Source organism: Nothobranchius furzeri, chromosome 1, assembly GCF_043380555.1.
Source record: "Nothobranchius furzeri strain GRZ-AD chromosome 1, NfurGRZ-RIMD1, whole genome shotgun sequence".
Classification (NCBI taxonomy): Eukaryota; Metazoa; Chordata; class Actinopteri; order Cyprinodontiformes; family Nothobranchiidae; genus Nothobranchius; species Nothobranchius furzeri.
The window spans coordinates 51,653,587-51,679,583 of NC_091741.1; the positions used below are offsets into that span (position 1 = coordinate 51,653,587).

A 25,997-nucleotide genomic window follows, 5' to 3' on the forward strand; every position below is an offset into this window, starting at 1 on the left:
GATGAACTTAAGACATTAGATGGAGAGCTGCTTTACCTGCAGTGGACGCTGCTTGTCCTGGCTCTTTGGAGATTTCAGGCCACTGCCTGGCTGCTGCAAGAGTAACTGCCTCGCTGCTTGTAGCGCCTGAGAAGAAGAGAACACAATACAAAACACGGTGTGAGAAAACAGAGATGGAGAGATAAAGAGGGAGGGGGGTTGAAAATAAACTATTTCATTTCCCAAAGCTCACAGTAAAAATAACACGTTTCGACACCAAAGCGCTAGTTTATTAGTGAAAATCTGCTTTGTCCAAACGCGGTTGACACAACACTGAAGATGTGATTTAGAAACATTTCATAGAGCTGTGATCAAGGATAAACACCATTTGTGTTGAGCACCCCTGAAGAAGAAAGATGGTGGGTGGGTGGGAAGGCAGAGTAGAATTGACCTGTCTAGTGTGTGCTCAACTGAAATATCCACTTCTCTCTGCAAATTACAAGCACATTTGCATATTCATAATATCAATTTGAAGTAGAGGCAGCTCCATGTGAAGTGTCCCTGGGAGCTGTAATTAAAGTTGACAAAAATCAACATCAGATTACATTTGGACTGAATTAACCAGCAGTCTGGGTTTTACACTATGCATTCCGGGTGCTCATGTGCAGACGACAGGAGATAGGCGGAGAGATTAACAGATTGGTCAAAAAACAAAAAACAAACAAAAAAAACCCTGTTTTCTTTCTGGTGAAATTAGTTCACACACACAAAAAGATCTGAAGGTCTGTGTTTGTAAATTGTAAATCTCATCAGCTCATGATGTAGATTTTGTTGGAAAATCACACTGAGATGTAATTTATTATCTCCTAGAATTAGGGTTGCACAATTTATCGGCATCACTGTCGGTATCGGTCCGGTAAATAAAACAATTTTAACAACCAATATTTTATCCATCTTGTTTCTCTTTGTTTATCTGTTTCAGAGGGTGAGGGGAGTGATGTGTAGTTGTTTAGTCATGCGACTGTGATTGTAACCATCTCAGAAGATGTGTGTGTACATAATAATGTAAATTCAAATTTAATCATTTTTATTCTATACAAACTCTGCCGATTTATGAGTATTTAGTCAGAATATCGGTATCAGTAAATATAAATTATCGGCCATAACAGTGATATTATTATCGGTATCGACCCAAAAATGTCATGTTGGTGCATTATTACCTCGAATCTGGGGCTGGGAGATACGACCTGAAATCAATATCACGATATATTGGGAATTTAACCTTGATAACGATAAATGAACGATAACTACAGGTATGCGCATAAACAAAAGTTGTCCACTAGATGGGGCTGTCACATGTATTACGTTGAGTCACATTTTTATGTGACTCAAGGGGGTATAGCTTCTTAAAGGGACACGAGCATTGCCAACCTACACACATCTTTTCATTTTTTTACTATCAAATTTATTGACATGAGAAAAATTATCACGTTAAGAGTCAGAAACTTTGATAACGATACATTTTCGATCTATTGCCCAGCCCTACTAGAATAAAAAAACTGCTTTTTTCTGTGTGTTTCTTTTTTGTAAACAACCTTATGAACAGATATTGATGCAAACAAAAAAAAAGGTAAACCCACGACCTGCGATTCCAGTTTGGGCAGCTGCCATAGTCAACTGACTATAACTTACTTACAACTGACTATAACTTACTTACAACTGACGATGTTTACTGACATAAACAAAAAGGACTGAAACTCTGTCTATTCTATAGCATTGAGCTGTATTTGTTGCAGTACTTTAGAACCGAGGTTTACACATTACTCAATTTCTTTGCTAGAAAATTTGCCAGTAACTATTTGAGTCGACCCAGTTCAAGACAGCACAACAGCTCATCAACACAAACAGAAAAACTACTACAGCTCAGTCAGTTGTGCCAGTTTTGAAGGTGGTAATAGCCAAGAATCATTCAAAACACATTTTATGTACTAACTGATTTGGAAATTAATCTCGATGCATCAAGATGCAGACATAAATGTTAATGAATCACTGAATTGGACTGATTATTGTCCGGGTCAGGGATGAGGTCCTGCCCCAAGTGGAGGAGTTTAAGTATCTCAGGGTCTTGTTCAAGAGTGAGGAAAGATGGAGCATGAGATTGTTTGGCTGATTGGTGCTGCGTCGGCAGTGATGCGGGCGTTGTACCGGTCTGCCAAGGTGAAGCTGAACTGGAAGGCGAAGCTCTCAATTAACTGGTCGATCTACGTTCCTCCCTCATCGGTCACAAGCTTTGGGTAGTGACTGAAAGAATGAGATGGGAGTGGATACAAGGGGCTGTCTGGGCTCTCCCTTAGAGATAGGCTGAGAAACGTGGTCATCCGGGAGGGGCTCAGAGTAGATCCGCTTTTCCTCCACATCAAGAGGAGCCAATTGAGATGGCTCGGGCATCTGGTCAGGATGCCTCCCCGGTGAGGTTTTCCAGTCATGTCCAACCAGGAGGAGACCAAAGGGAAGACCCAGCACACGCTGGAGAGACTATGTCTCTCGGCTGGCCAGGGAAGGCCTTGGGGTTCCCCCAGAGGAGCTAGCCCAAGCGGCTGGGAAGTCCGGGCCTCCTTGCTCAGGCTACTGGCCCTGGGACCCGACCCCAGATAAGCAACCATAAATAGATGGATGGATGATCAATAATTGTGTAATGCAGTTTGTTGTTTTCACCGCGGTAAGAGTATTTGATGCTGAAGCCTCTCCAAAGACATTAAATATCAATATAAAAGTTTATATAATAATATATAAACAATATTTGGACCCATTATGGATTTTAACAGCTAAATTGAAGGTAAGAATTGGACCTGTCCAATAAGTTTTCAGTATTTTTTAAGATTCTGTTAGCATCTGCAGAGCTTGTTTCTGCAACAGCCTCAGATGCGACTGTTAAAGGGGGAAACAGAATTGAATTTACTTTGATAAACCTTCTTTGCACTTTTACACCATCCTAAGGACTGTTGTGATTGACAAGCTTTTTGGGGGATGGCATGTTGTGTCAGACATTCTTAGATTAAAAAAAAGTATGACATCTTCTACTCTATTCAATAAACCCATATTGGGTATCAATTGAATTGAATCACTGATGTAATAATTGTAATCAAGTATAATCATGTGACTGGTGAAGATTCACACCTCTACTACAGATACAGAATGCACACAAAGCTTTTTTCACAATTTGACTAAAACAAGTGAAATTCCATCAGTTTTCCACACATGATGATCTATATCTGCGGCTCTGGAGTGAAAGACGATGGGTCCTTTGTGTTTTTTAGGGTTTGATAGGATTACAGCTCCCCTGCAGCCTGTACTGTCATAGGCATACGTCTTAGCTTAAGAGGTACACTGTCAACTGGTCTCAACACCTCTCTGAGGTGCTCAAAAACAGGGCGAAAGTGTCATGGTGAACACACGTACAACACGGTTACATCACACAACAGAAAAACTTGTACTTGTAACTTGTAAGGGCTACTCTCACAACACAACAACTCCACAGGTGTTTTATCTGTGATGAAACAAGGAGGGTGATGAATGGGAGGGAAAAGAAAAAGAGAGTGACACTTTCTCAGGAATCAGGGGTGCTCATTTTGATCTGGCGCTTGCCGGTATCCATGACAACAGCTGCTTTGACAGGGCGTGCATATGGCGCAGCTCTACCAGCTGGTGGGAACAATGTTTGAACCGGTACATTGAGATCCTGAGCAAACAAGAGGAGAAGACAGGAGACAGAAAAAGAAAGGCCTCGGAAAAAACATGGAGGAGAGAAAAAGTTGCCACGTCTTAACCCCTCAGGGAACACAGCCACCCCCCCCTCTTCTGATCAATTATGAAAAGACAGAGCTGAGGAGGTGCCTTGAGAGGTGGAGGTAGTGCTGGGGAGGGGGCTGTCTGGCTGCTCAGGAGGAGCCAGGGCTTCTGATCTTCAGTAAACAAACACATTACACTGGAACCGAGGCCTAACTGCATTGATCCGTCTCCTCTGTAACAGGAGCCCAGTCGCCACTGTACGTGTGTGTGTGTGTGTGTGTGTGTGTGTGTGTGCACCATGACATCTCTAAGCCAAGCCAAGGTTTTGCTTAGAAAAAAACACACACACACATTCACATCTGTGTGCACACACACAATTTTGGCAGACGAGCTAGAAGGGAAATCCAACATTTTCCCTTTTTACTGAACACAAAAGATGACAGAAATTCCTGGAAAGCAGCCAATCGCTTTGCTAATTAAAACACAGGGCCCAATTAATCTCCCCATGATTGGCGAATCAAAGTAATTATAAGGTTTATTGAGTCCTGCACTCAGTAGTTGGAGGGGAGGCTGCCTGATGAGCGTGGCTCAAGGTAGCTGTCTGGGGGAAATGTTTTTCCAAGTGCAAATCAATAATGACTCGCTGTGTTTCACCCAAAGTCAAGAGAGCTGCTCGGTATGTTACACACGGTCAAGTACGAAGAAAAAAATACGTGTTTTTAATATCTGGGCTAAGGAAACGTCCACAACAGTGAAAGCAAAAGAAGGATGAAGCAAAATCCTACCACAGCAGGCCTATTATATAAAAAAAAGTCTGTTCACATTGAGCTCCTCAAAACATAACACCGAGCTTATCAACACCGGACAAAACTTTTCCACGGTGGCTTGTCATGTCTCAAACCGTCTGTCACCTCCTCCGTGGAATTGGGGTTAGCCATTTTTTCGGAGCGCCGGTGATGGTGTGGAAAGTAAGAAGGGGGATAAAAAGAAAAAGAAGTCCTGTCCCTTTGCATTCTCCCGCTCTGAGTATTCAGCCATTACAGTAAAAAGCACCAATTTGAGCCACCCACTTTCACTCCACACAGATGGAAGAGTTAAAGCCCATCTGAACGCACAAAAAAAGCTGCAACTACCAAGAAAAGTCATCAAAAGTTTGCTGAAGAGCTGCCAGAGTGGACAAAAAAAAAAAACACCGACAAGTGCAGATGCACCATCTATTTAACCTGGGTTGCTATGCACGAAAAAATGACATTCCCAGTCTATTAATTCACACATTGTATAAACAGCACAATGTGACACATTCTTAGAATGAGAGAGCAAGCCAGACAGAGGCCCCACAATATAAATAACAAGGCACTCAGAGGCATATTTGATGTTGATATCCATCACTGAGGCTGGAAAAGAGGAAAAAAACACATGGAAGGAAAATAACACAGAGCGACTAAGACCGCGACACAGGGATCCTTATGAAAATAAGATTCAGCCCAAATGGATCTGGAGTAATTGGTTTCAGATAGTGAGGTCAGGAGAAAGGCGATACAGGCAACTATTATGCGAAACGGACTGAGAAACAAGAATGTTTACACAGGCATTCCTCTCCTACATTAATAGGCATGCAGAGATCACTAGAGAGGGCCAGAAAGGAGAGAGTGAGAAGAGCTGACAGAAAGGGGAGGACAGGGGACTGAAAAAACAACATCCCCCACCCCACCTAGTTTCCATACACAACTGTGGTTTTACACAGAATCCAGTAATAAGAAACACCTATCACAATGCACCTTTGTAAGGAGCATGCAAAGATCTTAAACAAGCATGAAATACATTAGCGGGCACTTCATAACTGCGCCAAACCATTACAAATGTCCAGATTGCTTATTGCAGGTGGTGTTGGTGGGGGTGGGGGTGGGGGGAGGGGGTAAGCCATTGACAAAGATTGTCACTCTTTCAAATCCTCATGCAGCAGGATGTTCAGCCATGACACTGGCTCTGGGTATATTTGAGGGGCTATGCCATGGTGTTTGGACAGTGCAGATCACTTCCTGGCTCAAATCGCACTGGGAACCGTTGTTATTAAGGGATTTACCCGATGTTGGGATGACGACACAGATGTGTAATCTGCCCCCAACAGGTATCTCTTGACAGGATGCCGCTCTGTTGCAGGAAGCGGCTGTAAACACGGCGCCAGTTGTTGGCCACTAAGAAACAGGCTTGCATCACGGTTTACCTCAAGTGTGCCGAACAGATGTTTGTGTTTGTTGCCGCTGTTCAACACCGGGTTGCGGGCCAGAACAACTCCACATAGGCTGACAGCTTTGACAACACACACACATGCACGATTGACGCATAAGCACACATGTGTGCGTTGCATCTCCAGGCCTGCGCAACCTTTGCTTCGAGGAAACAGATTCAGAAAGGAAAAACTGTTGTTTTATTAAGCTGGAGGGAGTCTGGTGCCATGGAAAACAAAACAGTTTAAGCTGAACAAACAAACGTGGCTGATTGGACCAAGGCTGCAAAATTGTTGGTGCTCACACTCCACACCAAAATATTTGCACCTTATCTCCTCAGGACTTAGCGTAGATGGATAGAGATTTGGAGGGCCTGGTTGGAGAGGATAAACAAATGAGAGGTGAAGATAGCGGGACAAGGTGTCCCATAAAAAAAATCAGACTGAAAAAGAAGAATGGGTCAGAGAACATGAAAGCTAGAAAAGAATCTTAAGTAACCCATTCATACAAGTGGAAAGACTCTTATCCTTTTGTAAAGGTCAGAACTGCCAACGGTGGCCCAAGATTCAGTCTCATACCAAGTGCCATGAAGCAAACAGCGCACACCTGTTCCAGTCAGATCTGCATCATTGAGTTCATTAAAATAAAACAAAACATCACCACCTTACTGCTCGACCACACGTGCACCGTCTGGGTCTAACTTCAGGCAACCTCGATAACGTCAGAACAAGCTCTGCCAGAAAGGTGTGGGTGATTTTTCAGACAGTTCCCCTAATACAAAACAAGAACCTAAGTGGGGAGAAAGGGAGAATTGAGAAAGTATGCAGGAGTAACGAGCACTTTAATGCACGAATCGATAAATCAACAGTCCACGGAGAATCTGCCCGAGCCTCGGGACAGAGGTAAAAACATCCAGAACAATGGGCTCCTGTGTCCCGCTCCTCTACCTCCATCTTCTTACTTTCAGCTACTTCAGCTCCATCTGTCTCAACACACATCTCCTGAGCTAAACATGCACAAACTCCCTTATACTTATTTAACTTTACCTTTGTTGTTCTTTAAAGCTCGGTGATCCACTCCTTCTCCCCCTCTTCCTTCACGCTCTTCACATCACAATATTCATTTCTGCTTCCCCTTCTCGCCCAGCTATCTCACCTCTTGTTTATTGATTCTCTAGATTAAGAATTCCTGGGCTGACGGATTGTAACACACAAGCATCAAATTATTTTGGGGTGTGATTATTTGCCTTTCCCTTGCATCTATTTGGCCTGTGTCTGTAGACAATTATGCCAACCCAGCCCCAGACTCAGGTGCTAATAATGAAGGACAAATAGAATCGTATGTGTAAACTTCTCCCTCTGATGAAAATTTATATTAACTTTCTACCACAGTAAACAGAGCTGCATAGCTACACCGTCCCCGGAGGACTGATGAGATGAATTCGCTGGCTCCTGCCCGAGGAAGAACGTTTGTGTGTGGGAGAGACGAGTTCTGCCGGTAAGAGGGACTCGGAGGTGCCGAACTCCATTGTGTAAACTCACACATATTTTTTCTGCCCTCTCTAACAAAGACAAAATGTATTTTGCTGATCATGGATCAGAACTGTGTGTCTGAATATGTGTGTCTGGTGACTATAGAAAGGCAAAGCCAGTAATAACACAAAGCCCACTGTCGTTCACTAATATTCACAGTCACCATGGCTGTTCTGCACAAATATATGTCCCTAAAAGCTAAGGACAAGTCTGTTCTTCTAGCTAATAACCACTAGACTGAAGCAATTCAAACATCCCAGCTTGTCTTCTTTTTTCATGGTTTTATGCTAAAGGCTTAAAGAAGAAGTAGCCATTTTAAAAGTGGCTAGTGTTCAGTTTTTGCAATTTACTACTAGCCAATAAATCTAGACAGACCGTAGAAGTCACAAAATGATTTTCCTGCAGGTCGGTCTAGCCACGCTCCACAGGAGCCTCAGCAGGTCTACCATATGCCTGAGCAGAATTGTGTTATACCAATCACAGCACTCTATTTGGCTTAGGTTGGCCAAACACAGCACTGTAAGGGTTTGGGTCGGCCAATCACAGCGCTCTATCGGTTTGGCAGACGGGATGATGCAACAGAACCAAACAATGGCGGTGGCTCATTTGAAACGGCTTTGGCATCAACTTTGGACCATTTAGACTTGGGCTTGTCTTTGAATCTAGAGCTGATAGAGGTACTTAGGACTTTTTTTCTTTTTCTTTTGAAAAAAGTATGTAATTGCGTCTTTTTTGAAAATGTATGGCGGAATGTCTCATTCACTGACATCCGTAGCGTTGTTCGTTGTCCAAAAGCATGCAGAGACAGTTTGTAAGACAACCGTAGATCCTGCTCCATGACTGAGCTCTGTCTGTAGCTCATGGTCACACTATATCTTCACATATACAGTATGGCTTACCAGGCTAATTTTCTACCGGTTTTTCAGATAATTATTACAAAAGCTTGATTTTAAAACACATTCAAAGCAGTAAAGCATTAAAATGTTCTTGTGGTTTGGTCCTTTAGATTAGAGATCCACTGATATTGGCCTGTCTATTGTCAACAACGATGCCGGTATGTAAAGGTCATGGCCGATATGTGCTGCCGATTTTCTGGGTTGATTTCTAGACATTTATAACAACAAAGGAGGCACAACATTTCTGAACCTGAATCTGTTTTTCAACACTGATTTCCGATTCTTGAAGCTTAACTTTGTGCTCAGAATTAAAATCAAACATTTAACCAAAGCTGATCACACACATCAATAAACTGACCAAGAATTAAATAAACAAACAGGTAAAAAATTAGAAATATCAGTTGACAAAAAAGTTTTATAGCATTTAGAGTTTTAGAGCAGATGTTTTTAAGTAATGTATTTAAATACAATTTTAATTAAATTCGGCAACAGCACCAGGCTGCCCGTGGATGTGCCTGTTTTAAAATTGGCTCTACTAAAGAGATGTATCAATGCCAATATAGAAAAAATGGTAAACATCGGCCCAATAAGATGGCAACCACTATATCAATGTATCACTTCTTTAGATATTTATCAATTGTTTTTGTTTACTGTTACATTGATTTACCACAACAAACTGGTGGTAAGTGACAAGATCTTAAAGTAACGCTAAAAAGTTTTTTAACACTGAGCTAAAGTGGGTTTCAGTAATTGTGTAGGTGGCAACTTGACAAACTTTACATTGGAGAGTACTCTGCAGCCATTTGCTGTCCAGAAATCACACTTAAAAATTTTGTGGAATGAGTAGGTGCCCTAGGGGGCGCTGTTTACCTGCTTAACGGCTGTTAGCTGTTTACCATGCTGGTAGCTAATATAAAGTTAGCTTTTTCAATTACATTCTTTTGACAGAGCTAAAGGAGGCTACTAAACCATGGACTGATGGTGACCTGGCCTTGTTGCTACTGGACTTAAGTAATATTATTTTTGTACAACAGTGTGGATCTTTTTACTTTGTGGTTTATTTTGGTATCAAATGGCTCCTGTTAGGGTTAGTTTGTTGTTAATGCTAGCTACAGCTGACCGCGGCAGGGTTGTTTACGACAGTTGTAATTCCACTTTCAACCAGTAGGGCGGTGAAGCAGGAAACTGTTTAGGGTTACGTTACCATGGATGTGTCCATGATCTTGACAGCAGTTCTTCAATCGAGCCTTTTGACAAAATCCATTCCGATAACCGCAAAACCTCCACAGTATGTAACTTAAGAGAAAATAAGGAAAAAAATAAAGACAAATAAAAAGTAGAAGGGAATGTGTGTGGGTGTAACGAGAGAAAGATACATGGAAAACAAAAATAGGACATTTTAATTAAGTTTCAGAAATATTTTAAGAAGGCAGGATTAACTCTGGCTGAAGTTGAACTAGACAAGGGCTCATCAGTCCAGAAGAGGGTAAACTTCTGGATCTGAACCGAGGCCGTTCAGGAACAATGTTGACAGTAACACTCATTTTCTACATGGAAATGACAAAGAAACTTCAAAATGACCAAAACGTCTTCTTATGCTCTTTAAAGCTAAACGTGTCTGGACACCAACATTTAAAATGTGGCCAAGCCCAATGAAGAGAAAATTAAAATACAAAGTGTGTCATCAATCCCACACAAGCCTGACATTTTATGTACAACGAAGAGGAAACACGTCTGCAGTGATTATAAGTGATAAGGAATTTTCTCTACGTTCTTGTCGGAACATCAGATATAGAATGAAGTAGATTTTATGAAGCTTGTGTATTGACAAAGCTTAGGCTCACAGTAGAGGAGAAAAAAGCCAGGGGCAACTGACAAGCTGATTATAACAACAAAGCCAGTTTTGTGCAGAGGCTGCTGAAAATAAATGAATATGTTGACATAAATGTGTGCTTACTCGACATAAGATAACGGATGTTAAAAGATCTATGCCGCGGCATCATTAATCCATCTACGGCGTGACTTGTCTTTGCTTTTTAAAGGAAAAGTGAGGAAAATGTCCTGTGGAATTGTGTTTCTACAGCTCAGATTGAACCACGAGTCAAGCCTGTGTGCTGATTGAGTTCTGTATATAACCCCATCTTGAGGGCTCTGCTGTTGCGGGTCAATAGTACGAGTGTCTGTCTGCCTCGTCCTGCAGAGCTCAGGTTAAGTGTTGAGTCTAAGTGTTACCCTCTTCATGTGGTCGATGAGTGAGAGAGCACTCCGACCCCGGCTGTAAGTGAACTCACTTCAGTCATAGACGAGCCCTTTCTTTCTTTTCTGGGGATCACTTTCCAAACTGTTCTTGTTGTTAGATATAAAATAACATGTCACATGATGGTTCTTATATCCAAACATGTGGGCAGACTAAATAATGCGCTGCACATTTTTACGTTATTAATTCTATAAGGTGAGCATTTTAATACAGTTCCTTTTCCAGCCAGAATGAACATTTAAATTTTTTTTTTTACTTATTATTTTTGAAAATGATTTGTCACTCTGAGTTTTTCATGCAGGCTGAACATGAAAATAGTCTCCTACACCTATCTCCTGCATCTGCTTCTGATAGAAAATAGACGCCGGAGCTCTGGGACCAGAAAAGCCCGACAGCGTGACATCACACCGTCACTTAACATTCATGGACTCACCCATCTTGACTCGCAATGGGGAAGGCTGTTATTACTTTAGCGTCCAGGAGACAGAGAACGTCTCAAGTTGAACTAGCAGAAGCTAACTGTTAGCGTTAGCAACTCCACCACACATCAGAACTCATTTAGGCTTTTGTTATTTGAGATAAAACATCAACGTTGCAGAGCAAACTCACTCAGACGTGGAGTCATGTTGCTGTTAGCCAATCAGAGTTGAGATGATCAGGAAATAAGACTCCAAATCCTGCCATCTGAAGCTACTTTCTCCTCTGGCTGAATTATTCGTGCTGAAACAGGCGCACCAGAGTACAACTTACAAATGATTAAGTCCTATCAGAGATCACTGCAAATGCATTAAAACATGAGTAAAGGACCTCTTTAATAGCTTGGTTTGTGCAGGTTTTTGTGATTACTTTTCTTCACATTAGCTCCGTTACTTTCCGTGAGGACTACTTTCTAAACCGGCCGCCATCTCTCCATCGTGTTGCTTATGAAACACCTCTGTTTTCCTCTCCTTCTCTGCCTTATCTGGTCATTCCATCCCCTCTGCCTTGAACCATGGTTGTTGTCTTGTGAATATTCCAATTACAGCTACGTGTGTTTGACCTTTAACTGAGCAGGGAAAGATACAGTTATCTACCTTCTTCTCTGACACCCAGTCTGTCAATCAGACGCCACCCCTTCACCAGAACACCACCAGCACAGGACACTTGACTTGTGAAATGAGTTTGTGTGTGTGTGTGCGTGCGTGTGTGTGTGTGTGTGTGTGTGTGTGTGTGTGTGTGTGTGTGTGTGTGTGTGTGTGTGTGTGTGTGTGTGTGTGTGTGTGTGTGTGTGTGTGTGTGTGTGTGTGTGTGTGTATGAAAATGACAAAGACAGAGAAAAGATAGGAGAAAAAAAAGGCTTGGCGAGTTGCATGAGGTTTAAACATGAATGCCACACCAACACACACACACACACACACACACACACACACACGCACGCACACACACACACACACACACACACACACACACACACACACACACACACACACACACACACACACACACACACACACACACACACAAGAGAAAGAGATGTTAGGCACACTTTTCCTTAATCTGCGTCCAGCTAGACTGAGCCTTACTTCCACAAACAGAATTTTTCCCCCCAACAGCATCCCATATCACGCATCTATGAACAAGCACGCGTGAGCAGAATCGCACTCCTTTAGTTACATTCTAGCTCCCGCCCTTTTCCAAAAGGCTAATCTACATCTTTCATTGAATCAAGGATGGAAATTCACAAGAAATGCTTCTTTTTCAATTTCATGCTGAAGTAGCTCAAGTTAGTGGATGTAATTTCTCCTAACAAGAAAATTTATCACTCTGTTGCACACTTAGTCCAACTATGTGAGAAAGAGGCCTCCTTTTCGTTCTCTGTTTCTTTGGCTTTTGATAGATGTGCCAAAAGCAAGATCACTCCCTTCGTAGCACTCCACACAAGGACAGAACAATTACAGTGATTATAAAAATACGAAAAAGCTGTGGTTGAAATTCACATGAAAGATGAATGACATCATTTGGGAATTTTAAAAAGACGAAGATGGACGTTTTTTCACGCGTACTGCAGATATGCATCTAAATAATTTAATAGGGCAAAATTAGCCTTTTTTGGAGGAGAAAACCGGTGCAAACAAAAAGGTATCTCCTCCCCTACCTCTTTGAGGCAGACTAACGATGCACAAACTCCATTTGTAGCTTTGTGCAAATCCAGATTATCGGGCTTGAGGTGAATTGAATGAGAAAGTTCAAACAGGTGAAAAAGGAATGCATGAAGAATGGTAACAGAAACAATACCACGCATGGCCAAACCACCAAGCTAATGTATATTTATCATGTAAACTTCTGATAAATGCATATGCAGAAACAATCAAACCTCCCAATTTCCACTGGAAGAATTTTGCTCTATGGACTCATGCGTGAAACCAACATCAGCTTACTGTCTACTCAAGCTTGAAGTGTCGCTCCTAGCCCACAAAGCATGTTCTGCATATGCTCGCGGGCGTCACCTTTATCAGGGTGGAACAAGCAGCTTTCCAGAGCTATCACTGATCAATTCGTGCCAGTTAAGACCCCCGATGTGGGTAAATAAGCAGCGGTTTAGTCCTGATGAGGAATGGCAGGTTGGAGAGAGGCGGACCGGTCTATCTCTGTCGCAATGAATGCCCGTGTCACTTCCATCATTAACCTTGCACCAGAGTACACCTCATTCTCCGCGTCGGCCCAAAACAAACGCCGGGTTTCCCCTTCATAGAGACTCTACTGTAAGTAGACTTTGTTTCATAAGTCACCAAGCTGTTTATGACATTTGCACAATTGGAGAAACAGAACAAATATTTATGAACCTGGAGCGGACACAGATGGCAGTACACCAGTAAGGACCGGGTGCTGGCTGATGCTCTGAAATACCCGGCAGCCTCGGCTCTGAAGCCTGCAGTGAAGAGTGCCAAAGCCGGCACTAAGTGACATGTCAGTGAGTTTGTCTGTTTGAAGCATTCAATTCCCCGCGGCCTGAGCTTATTTACCGCATTTGTATGAAAAGCTGTGAAAAGGAGAGGACTGAAAGCCCGCTTGGCCCTCTTACATATGTATACGGTGTTTGGAGGCCGTGTGGATGGGTAATGTTACGACTACAAACAACTTGGGAGAAGACTGGAGCCATAAATATATTCAGAAATAGGTCAGGGATGAAGGTAATCAGAGCAGCAAAGAGTGTTAACACGTGCAACTAGCGAGGAGGAAAAGAAGATACCTGGAATCTGTTAGCAGAGACTCAGAGCGCATTAGAGAAAAGCAGCAGTGACATTAAAAGATGCTACCTCCTTGTGCTAGCCGGCGTCTTAACCAGATTTGCAGTCATTTTGATATTAGTTAGAGAAGTGGGTGTACACAACAAACCATCAGGCACGCGTTTCAGACTCTGATTTGTTACTATTCATGACTAAAGCAGAGAGGAACTGTAATACTAGACATGCTTGTTAAATTCACAACACTCCAAAGCTGCCTTCTAGCAAATCCTGTCTTTTGGTTGTCGGCTTAAGACACCCCGGCATATGCATATGTAGGATTTTTAAGCTCTGTTAAATGGATAGCGCTGTCGTACCCTATCAAATGACTATAAGCCACTTGGCTTTTTCCCCTCTTCTTCGTCAGGGGGGAAATATTTATGGCAGCAATGTGTTACCTTTTATGAATTGGAAAACACACACCAAATGACTTTTCCTCCTTTATTCTGCTTTTAACTTCATATTAAACTAAAACAGAGGTGTTTAGATGTGTGTTTCCAGCTCGGGTGAGACAGTAAGACTCCACCCTGCTGTATTAATGACTCTTTAAGCTGGTGACAGGGGAGTGGCAACAAACAATGACAGAGGGCCTGTTAAGGATGATGCACAAAGTCAGTTTACAAATAAATGATTGTGGTGGCTATTGAGGTGGAGTAATCGGTCGGTCATCCTGGAGAATGTGTAGTGTGTGTGTCTTTTATGCACGGCTGTATATGTGTTTGTGCTTTTGTGAGTGGACGTATAGATCCAGTGCCATTTATTTCCCAGAGCTGGACCGGGGCAGCTACAGAGGCGTGAAAGGAAATGAGTTGTGAAGTGGCCATTGATCCTGGCCTGCACCGGGCTCGCTCCAAACAGCCAGATTATCGGCCACAGATCGTGCGACTCAATGACTGCCTCTTATTTACACAAAGGTGGTTAACCCCAGCCAAGACATTTATCACTGCACTGTGTAGGACAAAAGCCAGCCAAGCTCGCTTTATTTGTAAAGGCCTTTAAATACAGTGAGTACTGACTAAAGAGATGAGACAGTTTAAGAAAGATGGAACCAAATCAAAAATAAATTGATCTGATTTCCATTTGAAGGTCTTTAGAAGGAGTTTGATGGGTGTTTGTGTAAAAGTTACAAACACTGACTAATATACACATAATCGATCACTTCTGAATGGCCTCAGTTTGGACAAATAGCATTTTGGTCCAGCATGAGGGATAAGCTAACAGCTAGTCCAAGCACATCTAAGACCAGAACAGGTGCTACTGTCCTAAAAATGTCTCCAATCTCCAGAATTTCTCAAATAAAAGCCTTTTCGCATTCGTTTACCTCAATGAATTTTATTTTACATGGCATTTTGTGGCAATTTAAAGGCAAACCTATCACCACCAGCAGCTAAGTCTAGCACTTCCTGTGCATTCAGGGGTCATGTCCTGTAGGAATGTATTAACATTTCTGCCAAAATCACAATTAAGCAATGTTTGCATGCATCAAAGACAAATCTTGGAGATTGAAACCATTTTAACAACAAATCAATATATTCTTGAAATATATTCATTCAAATATGCCAATTCTTAACATGCCATTATGGCTTTAAAGGCCCAACTGGAATTTGAGCTGCTCCAGTCTTTATTCAGTTTATGAACCAACACTGTTATGAAATGCCATGAAAATTAGAAGACTGGAGCTGTTATGAGATGGCAGCCATCCACTCAGAAATTGGTTTCTTTGAGCAATTTCCTGACAAGCTATCAAACAGTTTGATCAAATAAACCCAACTCTAACTGTAAGTGTACTTTAGAGCTCCAATCACCAAAATCCCACTGAGATTTAGGCAAATGTTACTTGAAACCTTTAAATTAACATCCATTTTACATTTAACATCAGTCAGTACACTGAATTTGGCAAAACCCTTAAAAGTATCCTGATATGCAAAATTTGGCTGCACCAAAAGTGCTACATTTAGGGTTGTAAACAACCGAAGAACCCAGTATTTTATTTTGGTGGACGTTAAACCACTGGCATAAACCAATGCAACATTCTGGAAAAGATGTCAACAACATGATTTGGTCTTGGCTGGTTTGGACTGGCTGTTGGCTCATTATACGAGACGTTGGGTCATTTGTAACAGACAGCTATTCAAACTAGAAACAACTGAACCTGATGAGTTCATTTACCATGACGAGTCCAACAGATTCAAACACTTGTCAATAAGTGCTCATTTTTCAGCAGATTTCACTTCATCCCTCATCTTCTCCTCACAATTCCTTCCATCTCTCCCTCTCCCACTGTCCCTTCCTCCCCGTCTCTCTTTCAAGCCTTGCAGCTTGACATTTCGCCACACTCTCAAGGGACGGCTGAGCAAAATGGAGTTACTGGGAGAGCGCCACTGTAAATTCCAGAAGGCCACATGTAATGTGTCTTAAACATAGATGGACAGCCTAGGTTTCAAGGAGCAGAAGAAAAAAAAAATAAAGAGGAGGCCAAAAAGATGGTGGGGGGAGGAGAGACAGGTGGAGAGCAGGAAGAAGAGGTGGTGTCTAGATAGATAATAGAATAATACTGTGTTTTGTCTGGGGAAGGGTGAGCAAACAGTAGCTATGCTGTCATTCACATCCTATATCTTTAGTGTCATCGCAAAGAAGGGGAACTACAGGCCTATATGTCACAGGCCTGTATGTACCGTTCTGTTGGGACTGTCTGCTGATAGACCAGCTAGAAATAAAAAGGATAGCTTTCATTGTAAATAAGTCTGACGGTGGGATTGCCAGAGAGGAGCTGTCTTTCACTGAAAGGGGAAATAGTTTTACAAAGACATATAGCACAAGCAGCTTTCCTAATGTTTCTCCTGCCTTTACAGGAAGAGTCTTATCTCAGAACGGACAATGATGGCTAACAAAAGACGCCTTTATGAAATCCTTCATATTTCAGCTGAGGTCTTTCTCCTGTCCTGAGAGGTGATTGATGCATCAGGCCAGCACCGGTGTCTTATTTACACAGTTGAGTGGGGCAATCTCAGGCCTGAAAGATAAACCTAATGAGCTTCTTTGTGTAAGGGTGCAAATGAGAGACACCATCCTCCCACCCTCCTTCACTGCTCCATCCAAAGGGACAGTCTGGGTGATTAGGCCTTTAAATTATGCTCAAGGGCAAAGCCCAGATTTGCATCTGAGGTGTGTGTGTGTGTGTGTGCGTGTGTGTGTGTGTGTGTGTGTCTTCTCAAATATGGTACAAAGAGACAGACAGGGAGGCAGGTGAAGGGCAGACAGAGGAAGATGCTGGAGGCTTGTTTGTGGAAAGTGATGAAGGGTGAGAGAGTGAGAATTTACCCAGAGTGTCCCAAACAACAAATTTAAGTGGCTGTAGGAGAGAGATTAGTTCAAATGTATTAAAAATGCACACACACACACACACACACACACACACACACACACACACACACACACACACACACACACACACACACACACACACACACACACACACACACACACACACACACGCACACACGAACACACGCACACACACACACACACACACACACCATTTTGGCCTTTGTCTGTGGGGTAACTTTCTCCCTAATGACTTTCATTTCAGGGAGAATTTCATTTGCCCCTAAACCCTAAATACTACCCATCACTTGCTGTCAGATTTCTCATCCTTTTTTTCCTGCAGCTAAACAGCTAGGAAGGCAGGTTAATTGCTGTCACTCTCAAGTTGGACCACTGCCTACCTCTCGTGTAGCGACAGCGTTGGCCTAGAAGTAAGATGGCACCTTGGTGCACTTATTGTAATTTATGTCAAAATGCTGCAGTCATTTAAATAGAGTTGGGTCGTTTGCATTTTGCTGCATCATGTGCCTCAGGAAAACACACACACACAAAAATTGCATACCTAACCAGTTTACCAATGTGTAAAGCTTTCCCCTCTGACAGAAGAGCTAGCTGCAGATTTTGAGCAAATGTAAATAAAAACATCTAGTAAAACACAAGCAAACATGTTCTTAAGAATAACTAAAACAAGGATATAAGGTTGCTTTTATTTAAAGACCAAGTTGATTTGTTTTTTCAACACATCTGCAGTGGTCTCTAGTATAAATGAATGTGAGAAAAACCATCTCTGGTGCTCCTGTTTCAGGAACTAGAAGTGAGCCAGGGGAGTGGTGAGCAGAACGCAGCAGGTTTCATAGTCTTGTTGGTATTCAGACATCTCGTCTCTGATTGGCTTCCAACAACATGACTCTACAACTGACTGTGCAGTCCTCGCAAAGCTGATGTTTTAGCCCCACCTATAACAAAAGCCTGAAGAAATTCTTCCATGGTATGAAATTGCTAATGCTAATGGTCAGGGTTCAAAATTACGGGGGAGCTAAGGGAAGCACGGCTCCCCTGGAAGCCCTTAACTTACACACCCAGGGGGAGCTTGAAAAAAGATCCTTTTCAACCTATATTACATTATTTATATGGACTCTCAGCGTACCGGGAATTCTTTGGAGTGGACAGGACGGACAGCGCTGATTGTTCAGTAACAGTCTCAAAATGGCGCCACCAACACGATTGTTCATGTTCATGCTCATATTCTCTGGTACCTTCTGCCTCTGATTTGTGCTTGACATGCTCTGCTGCCGTAAAACTCATCCCACACCCAGGGCTGTTTGAAGGCAGGGCTCCCACAGAAATCTCTGTGTACTTCCTACCCTGCTAACAGTTAGCTTCTGCGTGCAAAGACATGCTCTGCTAACTCCTGGATGCTCAACCAACAACAGCCTTCCCCGGTGAGAGCCAATATGGGTGAGTCCATGGATGTTAATTTTCAATGTGACGTAGATCTCTCTGGCTTCTCTAATCTGAGCATTTCGCATCTGTTTTCTATCAGCGGCTAACGCAGCAATTAGGGGCAGAAGAATATTTCCACGTTCATCCTGCATGCTAAATGCAGAGTGACCAAACATATTTCAAGAAAATAACGACTTCACAGTGAACTTGGGTCTTCAACAAACCTATCATATTTGAATTCAGTGCAGCTATGCGGAGGTCTTCGGGTAAAATAACTAACATGGCTGTAATAGATTTGTCAGGCTTTCCATCAATATGCTTCCTATGGAAGCCAGCCCATTTAGAGCGGGCAGTAGTCCTGAGTATTGGCTCATCAATCCCACTGATAACCCTGGCAGGATTAAGTCTACAGAGCACTGTAATCAACTAACAGCCTCATTATGGGACATTATGGTATAGATCCACAGATCAATGCATTTCTTCTATGTACATACATAGCAGCACAAAGTATTAAAACAATACAAATTGATTAGAAATATGAGCTCAGCACTTTTTTCCCTAATAGAGTTTTTCTAGTGATCGTTTCGCAAAGTGATTAGCGCTGTGTAACATTCATCATTTGCTCTGATACATATCTGCAGCTGGCAAATTGCAATCAGATACAGTAGATATCTAATCTGTGATCTCAAATCAAATTAGGTCTATTTAGACAACCTTGGGGATGTGGTGATGAAACCCCTGGCAGAAATTACGGCCCGGAAATTTAATTGTGACATTGGTTATTATTTAGACATGGTGATAACGAAGTGTGTGGCTTTAAAAAATAATATGACCTTGATTTTTCTTTCAAAGCAGAATTAAAATGGTAAAGAATATCAAAATGTACATATTTACATTGATTAGTAGGGAAAACAACTATAAATATTAGAATGTGTTCCTGAGTCTAAGGTGACCAGACCTTAAGATGCTGCTTTTCTAATTATAGCTGCAGGAGGTGTTTTGGAGCTGCTAGGTAATGGCAGAACCCACAGGGACAGTGGAGAATTCATCAGTGCTTATTATTAATCATCCCCCAGCAGCGTGATGAGAGACTGGAGCTTCTATACCCACTGGACCAGTCAATGTCATCCCAAATATGGCTGGAAAATTAAACCCAACAGCCCAACGTGGAAATGGACTCACAGCAAATGTGTATAGGATATTATTGTAGTTTTAATTTAAATCAAAGACAAACGTACATGCTTTACACGCGCCTGACTTCTCCAGATGAGAACATCTGTCTCCGATATTTAATAAAAACAATCACTCTTTCTTGAAAGGTGGGTTCTTTCTGAAGCGAAGCAGAGTAAAACTCGTCAGGGGGGAGAGTGTGTGAATTTAGCAGCGCAGGGCCCCCGTTTTTAAAAAGCCTCCAGAGACCTGTTAGCTGGACTGCTCATTTCAATGTGTCTGTCTCAGGGTTGAGGGAAGGCTGGAGCTGGCCCCTTTACAAGGCACACACTGTCATCCACCCGGCCAACACCACCGCTCTCAGCCGCACGTCCATCTCAGAGTTTTAACTAGACCATTTCTGCTTACTCTACCTTTTTCTTTGGTTTTAAAACAACTCAGCTTCTTTGTTTTATTGTAAGGCTGGACTATTTCCTAGAGTACTTTTTGTTTCACTCATTTGAATGATTTAAGTGTTAGTTAGATGTTGCATTTTCCACTGGAGCAGCATTGATCTATTTACAATAAAATACTTGTTTGTGCAGCAGTTGAAAGAAACTGAAATGGTCACCAATATGTCACCAGAAATAAAGCTAAAAAGTTTAAAAATATACATCTATGAAGAACTTCTTTCCAGCTGATCCTTGATCAGTCTGGGTCACTGCCACAGACAGGAGGCAGTTCTCCGTTAAAGCGCCGAGGAGAGACAACCCAAGGGTGCAGCTGAACTAAATCTAATGAGGTGTGTGTGTGTGTGTGTGTGTGTGTGTGTGTGTGTGTGTGTGTGTGTGTGTGTGTGTGTGTGTGTGTGTGTTGTGGAGTAAGAGCAGAGAAGCAGTGGTGCCACTGCAGCGAAGGAAGAGGAAGCCACCAGAGTTACAGAGGTTCGGGATCCTGGAGTGGATGGATGACAAGTTTAGAGATGCAGGGGTACACACACACACACACACACACACACACACACACACACACACACACACACACACACTCGCTGTATTGTACTGCCCTAAACAACCTGACCACAGGGGGTTCAGCTGCACCCCCCCCACCCCCCCCAAATACACACATACATAAATGCAAAGCTTCCGTGAAAGTTCCCATCAGGCCAAAAGGACAGAGCGCATCATCACGGATCCCCCCCCCCAAAAGCATGGCCCTCTGACCTAATCTCCCATTGCTCTTTTGGCAAACTGTCAAAGCCATCATTCTCCGTGAAAAGACACGAGAGACACTTGACTCCTTTACTCTGCCTTTCACAACTCCTGCCCCCCGACCACCACCTCTCACCCCCTCCTGCAGCCCATTTACCCCAAAACTTATTCCAACTGAGACCAACACAACGACTTATGGCTTTGAAAAGACAACTGACTATTGTTTCTGTGATCATTTCAGCCCTTTCACTTTAAAAAAATTGATAAAATAAGAAAATAAGTCACAACTATTTAAAAAACGTTGATGATTTATACAAGAAAAAATAGTTCGTAGCAATTTTTTTTCCCAAAAGTCCCGGATCAGATTCAGCTGCTGTGAGTGGGTTTGTAGTGGCGAGTTAGGAGGCCCTCTGGTGGAAACAGAGCTGCCATGACACACACACACACACACACACACACACACACACACACACACACACACACACACACACACACACACACACACACACACACACACACGGACCAAACTGGACCATACGCCACTCCAACACACATTCCTCCTTTTCTTTCTTCTTCTCCGCCTATCACACACACACACACACACTCCCTCACACACGGCTTCACACTGCTCCAATAACTTCTATCTACGTAGCAGAAAAACAACAATACGTGAAAAACACAAAGTTTACACGAGCTGAAGCACCTCCATCATCTGAAGGTAACAGCTGCAACAGCTGCAGGCATCGCAGCATAACAAACTGACGGGGAAGTTTACCAACAGCACAAACAGCCTGTTAAACAAACACTGCTGTTTTCCATATTCTAGGAAACAAAACACACACACACACAAAACAATATAATAACTCATTTTGCCTCCTGCCTATGTAGAACACCCCAGCGCCGCCTGAGAAGAGCGCACAGCAGAGCAGAGAGGGGGAGCAACACAGAGTGAGTGTGAGGCGGAGCGGCAGAGAGACGAGACGGGGGAGAAACACAACTTACCTGCTGTTGTTGCAGATGCAGCAGCTCGACTGTGCTTACTTCGCTGCTTGTGTCACCAGCGCTTGATCTCCCATCTCTACTGCCAGCCTCTAATTGGCTGCTGCTTAGGGTGCTCATTCCATTTTGACTCATTGAACTGTTGCTTATTGTCTCTGTGGCCGACTCCTGCATCATCATGATTTAAAACCTAGAAGTGATTAAGAGGCACCGGTTAGTGCTCTTCTCGTTACAATTCCCCCATTTTTCCCCCTCCTGTTTTTTTTCTTCTTTTCCCCCTTTGCACACTTCCATTATCAAGCCCTCAGTCCCCCTTTGCAAATTAAAGCATTTAAAGAAGGGGGTAGGGGTATGGGGGAGCAATTATGCATTCATTGTGTAAATGAAGCAATACAAAGAGATGCTTGGTCCTTTTAGAAAATGCAAAGGGTTACTACATATGGCAACATTTAGCATAAAATGTTGTTAAATGTTTTTTAGTCATCCCAAAAAAATTATTTCCTAATAAATGAAATAATTTATTCATTTTTTCTGTTATAAGATAAAAATATGAGCACCCCTAACACATGGGTCTTGAAGCTGTCAATTTTTTAAATCTGCTCTGTTTCGGAAAGAAGTTGCTTAATGACGCAAAGCTAATCATGTAAAATTAAAACTTTGGTGGTGGGTAGGAGGAAGAGGAGGAGGAGGAGGAAAAGGAGGAGGAGGAGGAGGAGGTACCAAGTCACATGGTGCGAATCTGGTCACGAACAGTCTAATGGATTTGTTATTTTTGCTCTGCCCAAATAAAGGCTCCCCGGTTGAAAAGATGCTCACTTATGGGTTTTTTATTTGTGTGTTTGTTTAACTTTAAATGTTTGTTTGTTTTTATATTTCAAAAGCTCAGTTGGTAATGCCATGAAAGTGTTTAGTTCTAATCAACTTTCCCAGCAGTGAAAATAACAACAACGTGTAAACAGAAAAGAATATAAAAGAAATAAAGCAAAAACTTTTACCTTTTAATATGCAAAATGGAAGAAGAAAAAAAAGAAAAGAAAGGGGAAAATAGATGTAGAATTGTACTAATGATTGTGCTAAAACAGCATAAATTATGCATATAACCTCCTGTCTTTCCAGTAATAAATGTTTTATCATTATCCCCAACATTTAATGCTCTCTACCTTCGCCAGAGCAGCGAGGAGCTCCTCCAGCATCAGTCGACGTTCTCACAATAAATAAAAGACACTCAACAGACCGCAGCTCAGACAGAAATCCACAATTACCAATTCATCTCTCTCTCTCTCTCTCTCTCTCTCTCTCTCTCTCTCTCTCTCTCTCTCTCTCTCTCTCTCTCTCTCTCTCTCTCTCTCTATCTCTCGGAAAAATATTTTTAATATTTCAAACCCATATCTGAAAAAAGGGGGATAAATAATAAATTAAATTTAAAATAAAACTATGCAGTATTTTCTCCCCTAAACTGTGAAATATGCAAATGTTCCCAATCGTATTTCCACAGATGTTTTTGCCATTTTCACCATTTTTTTGCGGCCCGTTTTTCAATCTGCAAGAGCAAACCAGAGACTGCGACGAAGGCAGGAGGATGAATGATGATTGTATGTGTTTTTGTGTGCGTTTGCGCCCGGCCAACATGGGTAGCGTGTGTATTCTCTGGCCTGCAAACACAGTTTTAATAGAAGTGTGTACACGTCCCTGGTGGTGTTTGTGTGTGTTGGGGTGTGTGTGTGTGTGTGTGTTTGACGAGGGGCAGATACGGGACAGGCCTTAAAGGATGTCCACAGCCAGGATAAACAGGATCTGAGGAGGGAGAACAAACAGGGCTGAGCTATTACACAGAGCAGGGCGACAGCTGCCCAGGACACAAGTAAATAGGGAAGAGGCCAGGACGAGGCGTGCTTGTGAACAAACAGGCCCCTGTTTAACACCCAGACGCTCACTACTGATGGAGAGAGACGCTGTGAGAAAAGACAGAGGGACAGAAAGACAGGAGAGAGAAAAGAGATGGCAGGGAGGAGGGGATGATGGAGAAAGAGAGTGGGAACAAAAATAAGGGAGTAGAAAAGAGGGAATGGGAGGGAGGAAGGTGGCAGGGTAGGGAGGAAGAAGGGGGGAGGACTGGCACGATGTGACATCCAATCCAGTGATGAATCTCAGCGTAAGAAACCCAAGGCTGCAGCCGAGATCAGCCGGCTAATAAGTATTCAAATTAGGCATAAATTTTACATGCCCAATGTTTAAAATATTCAGAGAAAGACTGTCTGATTGCCTTTACTACCATTTTATGAACATTCTAATGGAGCTCGGATCTTTCAGGTTTTTTCTTTCTTAGACGGGAGAGCGATGATCGGGAAAACTTGGAAGATATGAGACGAGGAAATAAGGATTTTTAATAACGTCTGAATGAAATGCAAACGACTGTTAAAATCCAAGGCTTCAATATTAGCAAACTAATGCTTAGATTTGATTAACGTCGCGTAAATAAAGGCAAAAATGACAGTAAACTGACACAAAATAATGCAAAATCACATCCACAAATCACTAAACGCCAGTGTTCAGTTAACCTCAGTGTGCCGTTCCAGACTCAAATCTGTGCGATTTGGTGAGCTGCAGCATCCTGATAATGCAGATATATGCAAAGCGTATTCGCAGAGATCAGATGGTGCTTTAACCTTAATGACAGCGGTGAGATAAATTAATTAGCCGTCTAAAGGCGGCATTCAAATCTGCCAATTAGAATGTCAATTAGAAACACAGCCGGGCTGTGGTGATGAGCGGGCGACCAAGCTGCGGATCCGACTGTGGGGGTGATGGAACTGTCAGAGCCAGAGAGACACACGCTCACGCAATACAAGGCAGAGAGAGAGAGGGAGAGAGAGAGAGAGGCGGTGACGATACTCGGCACCTGAGGGTGTGACTGTATGAAGATTTGTGTCTAACACAGGTCCACCCATGTGCCCCCTCCCCGAGGGGTACCAGCCCTGACCCCCAGATCAGCCAACTGGGTCGGAAAGATCACCGACAGCTACGCGTTCTGCTGGCGTTGCAGGGAGACTCGGGGGCGAAGCTGCCAGCTTGCCCACATGTGTGTTTTACAGTGTCCTGCGTTTCAGCACACTTGCTATGTGATGCCATTCCCTCAGGCCATAATCTTCCAATGAGGGCGAGCCTAGACCGGTTATTATCCCGATCGGAAGCGGAGAGGAAGGCTGTTATTACTTGGTAATACACAGCCAACGCTGTGGAGGTATCGCTCAGGGAGGGAAGATGAGCGTGATAGAGGTTGTGGGCTTTTAAAGATCACTGATGGCTTCAACGTTTCTTTCAAAGGAGATTTCAAATCGTTGGTCTTGTGTGACCAAACAGCTGCCTGCTATTCCTCTTCAGCACGGGTAAATATTTACTCCTAAATCTGGGAAATCTATCCCCTTCGTCGCGATCTGAGGCAGGGCCCGGGTGAGGCATTTGGCCCAGAATATCTCCTCGTTCTCCTGAGGTGTGAGGGAAACCGAGCCTTTTCCCAACACACACACACCTATCATTAAAGGGGAAAGGAGCAGCCCTCCATCTTTGTTTGCGAGCTCTAAAAGCCCTTAATGTAGCCTCATTACCTGGCCTGTCTCCCGCTCTATCATGTGCAGTAAACACACACGGTGACACCGGCCATCCATCTAGAGGGAACGCACAGCTGTCTGCCGTGCTCCAGCACTGCTTCGGAAACACACAGGAATTTAACGCACGGCACGCTGTTAACACACTGCTGCCCTGACATTGGCTTCATCCATTTTCACTGAGAGAATCCTTCTGTCTGGGAACACTGATCCGTCCCCTTATTCTACATGCATGAGCTGCACAAAATATTTTCATCATGATGACACAAAAGAAGGAAAAAAAAGGTGACCGGTAAACCCGTGATCCCAGACGTACGTTCAT

General features: G+C 42.9%; 1 protein-coding gene across 7 annotated transcripts in view; it reads right to left on the reverse strand.

The window, feature by feature from the left end:
• Positions 1-25,997, reverse strand: part of foxp2 (forkhead box P2) — a 116,675-nt gene that overhangs the window by 38,868 nt on the left and 51,810 nt on the right. For 5 of the 7 annotated variants that reach the window (XM_015957454.3, XM_015957436.3, XM_070549026.1 and 2 more), the window contains 2 exons: positions 22,074-22,260; positions 37-126 (listed from right to left, as the gene is read on the reverse strand). In XM_015957454.3, the coding sequence (XP_015812940.1) occupies positions 37-126; positions 22,074-22,250 (267 nt within the window). In that variant the 5' untranslated portion in view covers positions 22,251-22,260. The remainder of the gene's footprint in view (positions 1-36; positions 127-22,073; positions 22,261-25,997) is intronic. The other 2 variants (XM_015957462.3, XM_015957471.3) reach the window with 1 other exon arrangement.